This window comes from Pavona decussata, unplaced genomic scaffold, assembly GCF_977016875.1.
Source record: "Pavona decussata unplaced genomic scaffold, jaPavDecu1.1 SCAFFOLD_114, whole genome shotgun sequence".
In the NCBI taxonomy this organism is placed as follows: domain Eukaryota; kingdom Metazoa; phylum Cnidaria; class Anthozoa; order Scleractinia; family Agariciidae; genus Pavona; species Pavona decussata.
Window position 1 is genome coordinate 6,357,939 of NW_028145528.1, and position 5,216 is coordinate 6,363,154.

General features: G+C 41.0%; 1 protein-coding gene across 1 annotated transcript; it reads right to left on the bottom strand.

Moving 5' to 3' along the window:
• Positions 1-4: 4 nt before the first annotated feature.
• On the bottom strand, positions 5-4,158 carry LOC146470487 (uncharacterized). The gene is made up of 4 exons (XM_085122018.1): positions 3,436-4,158; positions 3,116-3,159; positions 2,331-2,384; positions 5-827 (listed from the first exon to the last, which is right to left on the bottom strand). The coding sequence occupies exons 1-4, from the start codon at positions 3,906-3,908 to the stop codon at positions 394-396; spliced, it is 1,005 nt and encodes a 334-aa protein (XP_084978144.1). The 5' UTR covers positions 3,909-4,158; the 3' UTR covers positions 5-393.
• Positions 4,159-5,216: the final 1,058 nt, after the last annotated feature.

Genomic DNA, 5,216 nt, shown 5'->3' on the forward strand with positions numbered 1-5,216 from the left:
GAGCTCACAGTGATCACTATTCAAATTTTATTGTACAGCTGGTTTTACGTTTACAGTCTATCGTCAAGCACGGCTGTTACTTCATTGCAGTTTAAAATGTCCTTGCCTGATCTATAGTAATCAGGGATTTTGTTAAGCATTCGGTTAGGAGAGACCGAATTTAACTCAGTAGGGACCACATCATCGGGTAGAATTGCTCACACCCTTTTGAGAACAGTGTAACAACGGCCGCCGGTATGAAGAATATAATAGCAGTGCGCAAGTAATGGTCCCTGTGTCCTTGCTCTAACAAAAACCTAAGTAATGAACTAAAAGTACCCGGTTCCTCAATTAGCATATGTATCGGACTGCTTTCGGCTTTATAATTGAACGTGAACGAGGCTCTCTCGTCAACTAGGGAAGCCTCTTGCAGACAAGACCGCAGGGCAGTTGAGGGACCACTCCACAAATGAGGTCATTCCAGTACCCAGACGCCCTGAAAGGCAGGAGTGTGGTGTGCCCAGTCCACATGATTCCGCACGGTCCGCTTGCGTTTCCGTTCGGTTCATGTGGAGCCCAGTTCTTGTAGACTGGAACCGAGTAATCAGACCAGAGAAATTGCGTGGCAGTAGAGTCCCACTTGAGGCCGATCCAAATCTGTTTTAGCGCAGGGGCCCTTCCCCTTGTGAGCGCCAGGACGAACTCGTTTTCTTCTGCACTGTTAATTTTCACCAGTTCTCCCCCTAATCCTGTGCAGTATGCGTGGGCCTGGTCCCAAGTCTTTATGTTGCTTCCCACCAGATAACAGTAGTTATTGAATCTCGCCCAGGTAGTTGGACAAGGAGCACCTGGAAATGGTAGGTGAAAATTTTTTAGCTTTAGTAGGTTTCATGCAAATATTACAGCTATAAACAATGGCTCACTCCACGTAATCCAGTTTTATTAAATAAATATATGCTTCTGTCAATTACTTATAATACGCTATAATGTGAACTCTTTTATAATAAATTATACAAAAATTCTTCTGATACCAAAAAGATGTGGTACAAGATTAACTCAATAATGAATAAAAAACGACCTAGTTCTTACATAAGGAAATTGCATGTAAATGGCAAACATTATCAGTAGCTCAAATCTACGCAAATTTTCTTAATAAATATGTTTTTTCTATCCCAACCTCCATCATTTGCATCCTAATTAACCAAAACGGAACGTCGTGATGGTTGGCACCTTGCTCATAAAACATTCATTAAAATTCCCTACTTTTGTCAGCTTAAAGTCTTGACGGGAAGAAGTCGTGACGGTGCTAACCTTTACAGATGAAATTTACTTATCAACAGAGGAGAAAATTATTATAAATAGTATGGAGGTTATAAAGGTATTATTTCTTTCATTTTCAACCTTATGATCTAACTCACAGAGTGCATGATTTCCAATTCAGTGAGGCTTAGTGCAGTTTTCGTTTGAGTGTCGTAAAACCAAAACCAAAACCAAAGTAATTACTCTGGCCAATCGCAACAGATGTAAACAACACAACGAGCCAATCAGAATTCGAAGCAAATACATGTAACTCGCGCCAAGCGTGGGAAAACGCGTGTGGAGAAAACAGGATTTATTAGTTTTGGTTTGGATTCTCATTGGTTGAGAAAGTGGCGCGAGTTTTGTTAACCAATCACAGAGCATAATAATGCAAAACCAAAGCAAACGCGAAATTACTTTCGACACTCAATTGAAACATTTCCCTTGTAACATAGTTGAGACGAGATATCTAACACAAAAAAGCCACAAGTTAAGTGTTAAGACAGAACAGGAAATGTTTGCAAGTCTGTCAGCACATATGTGGGACAAATAACCACTTGCTTTAATGTTTTTTTTTTTTTTACAAAACTTTGACTGAGTGTTAGAAAATATCAGTAGATCGTGTAAAACATGGAACACCTTGAGATCATGTTTATAACTGAGCTCTTCAACTGATCGCAGGTCTGTAAATTGCTTAAAATTTTACACAAAAAAACATTACCATTTTGCAAACATTAATTTAAGAAAACAGTAAAGGGAGCCAAACCTCGGTTAAAATTTTCAGACTTTCTACCGGATTTACAAAATTCCTGTACGTGTGCACGTTCACAGCCGGGACTGGAAAGTTACAAGTAAAATATAAAGAGTTTACGGAGATCTTCTGGTTTGCACGTCTGCTAATCAATGGTCCCAAGGCAAGTCGTCCAGATTTTTTGCCCTAGGTAATTAGATTTTGGTTTGGTAGAAGCCACTGAGACAGGACAACCGAATTCCCTTCCTGATCGACCGACCTCAATCGATTTTCAGTCGAAACGCCCCCACAATCCACTTACCAAAGAACTGCCTCAAGGCTTGGTCTGTGACTTCGTGTTTGTCATCATCTGGGGCTAAAAAAATGAAAGTTAAAAAAAAAGCGGTTGAGCATTTCGGGAAAAATGATTCGTGTATCAAACACAAAGGAGTCCTTAGCAAAAGACAAAATAATTTCATAACGATATATATATAAAATCGAGGGGGAGATATCATTTCTGATCAACTCAGGGGTGTATAATTTGCGGAAGGAAATTTTTTAAAGTTTTGTAAGAGTTTGACTCCTTTATGTGATCTGATAAGCTGTTCCATACTCTAGCTCCACTGTACACCTAAAAGAAAAAAAATTACCTTAATTCATTTGTCATCAAAGAAAACAGTTTTTACAGCGGCGAAGTTCTGTTAGCCAACAACTACGGAAAATCAAAGTTCGGCAATATTCAAACGGAACGCAGCAACTCGCAAATCACTTTCGACGACTTTCTGAACTAACCCTTGGCCCTTTTGGCCCGCAAAACGTCATTCAAAATAATCCCAGAATGGGTCCGCACTGCTTTTTTCTCGTGTTTGTTGTATACGTTTCCGTTCCGGAAAGCATACCGGGCAAGTTAGAGGGCCAGAACTAGTTAAAACTTGTTGCCGCGTGTAATTGTGGTTACGCTATTATCAAGGCCGTTGAAGCGTTTTTTCCGGGGATCTTGGGCTTGTGCAGTGCCTTGTGAAAACCAAGCTAAAACACATTTGAGCGAATATTCAGACCATGAAGCTCATTCATTCATCCGTCGTTAATTGTTTTTTTCTCACTTACCTCGCGCAGATTTTGTTTCCAAATATTTAGAGAGGTTGGCTGCCCTGCGAAAGATAACCCACATTAAGGTCAACTGTCGTTTTCTGAACGGAAACGTCTATATATTATTTCAATGAAAAATGAAACTTGCACTCAGTTTTGATCATATATCTTTACACATTTAATAACAATAATAATATAATTAATTATTCTCCCCCCCTCCCCCCCCCCCCCCCCAAAGGGCCTTTTCAGGGAAGATGAAACAAGTCAAACAAACAGGAAGAAACAAATATCTCAAATACAGCAACACTGCTCAGATTCCTTATCCGATTTCATCTTACCTTTTTTCCAGTATGTCTACCCTTTCGGCAAGCTTCCGAAAACTGGTCGTCGCTTCCTTTCTATTGCTTTCGAGCACACCTACTCTGCTAGCTAACCCTTGCAAACGGTTTGATAAGTCGGGAGTTGTCGTGCTTTGCAATACGTCAACTCTATGACTGAGCCTTTGAAAAACGGTCAAATTCTCGATTTTTATTGCCCTTTTACGTCTTTTGATCTTCCTTTCGTTAGTACCAAATCCTCTCTTATGGTCGTCAGGCTTGTGGGACTTCAGAGCCTTTAGTTCTTCTGAAATCTGATCGAGATTGAGCTCGAGTACACGAAGGCGGTTTTCCATCGAAACGAGAGACACAAACAAAAACACGACGCACAACAGCAGGCATGCTATCACCACAAAGCTGGTAACACAGCGAAACCTCTCCAAAGAAGACTGGTTCTTGGTTTGCTTGAGCTTCTCGTGTGATGCTTGCTCCATTGAGATTCACTAACTCCATACACCTGGCTCGGGTGTTTTGAAAACTTGTAAGATTAACCACCACTTCTGTACTGCTATAGCGGATTTGAGCTGAGGACAAAACGTGTTGATCGAGTCAACGGCTGGACGAAATATCAAATTACAGTACAGCTGGCTCGGGTGTTTTGAAAACTTGTAAGATTAACCACCACTTCTGTACTGCTATAGCGGATTTGAGCGGATTTGAACAAAAATGGAATGAAGTTTCTCTGTTCTTCCCACGTTGCTGAAACGTGCTAATTCCTTGTGATCTCGTAAGTTTTGCGTGGCATGTAGCACTTGACATATTTTTGGCAATCAGCTAAACGAACAAAATCAAATGAAATTTGTTGGGGTTATGGCTAAAAAGACAAGGCCTTTTACCCCGTAAAATAGGACGACAAGTTGGCCTTCCCGTCAATTGCTTCTATGATGTAAAAATTTCCAGTCTTACTAAAACGTTAATTCCAAACTTTCCCAGCAAAATAGCCTGAGGGCCTCTTCATATGATCCCGGTTACCGGGATGGCTCGGTAAGCGGGATGAATTTTGCAGTCCGTTCATATGGGAAATTTCATCCCGGTTACCGAGATGAAAAGTGCTGACGCGGTCAATCGAGCGTAACATTTACCGAACAAGCCCGGCAAGAATTTTTCATTTTTATCGGTTCTACAAACCTCAAAAGTATTATATCTTTATCTCTACCACGAAAAGGAATTGTTTTGAACTAGAACATCTCATAAATAAGTCGTAATAATCAAATATATCCGTTCTAAGACGCGAATGTTTGGTTATAGACTTCATCCCGGTAACCGGGATACCGTGTGCATATGAGAAAATTTTCGTCCCGGACTCCCGAGATCTCGGTCGCTGAAACCGAGATCTCGGTAATCGGGCTGGCCCGCCTTCTCATATGAACACATCGATTTTTTTACAAAAGAAATAGGAATAAGGCGAGATCTCGGGTAGCGGGCTAGCCCGGTCAACCGGGATCATATGAAGAGGCCCTGAGAAGACCAAAAGGCCCGTCAAGTTATCAAGCGAAAAAAGAAAAAGAAAGAAACTCGAAGGAAGAAATGACACGAGGGCGAAAACCAAAATAATTAGCAGATGAGACTGTAGGGGAATCTTAGCAAACAAAATCTCATTTCCTTGGCAAAACAAACCCAGACTTTCAAAAAGGTTAGGAGTCTCCAGAAAATTTGTGGGGTAAGTGATTGTCGACATTCCCGTTTCCCGTGATTCGTGCGAGGATTCGTGCGCATGTCCTGTGCTTGTGGTAGTGACGTCA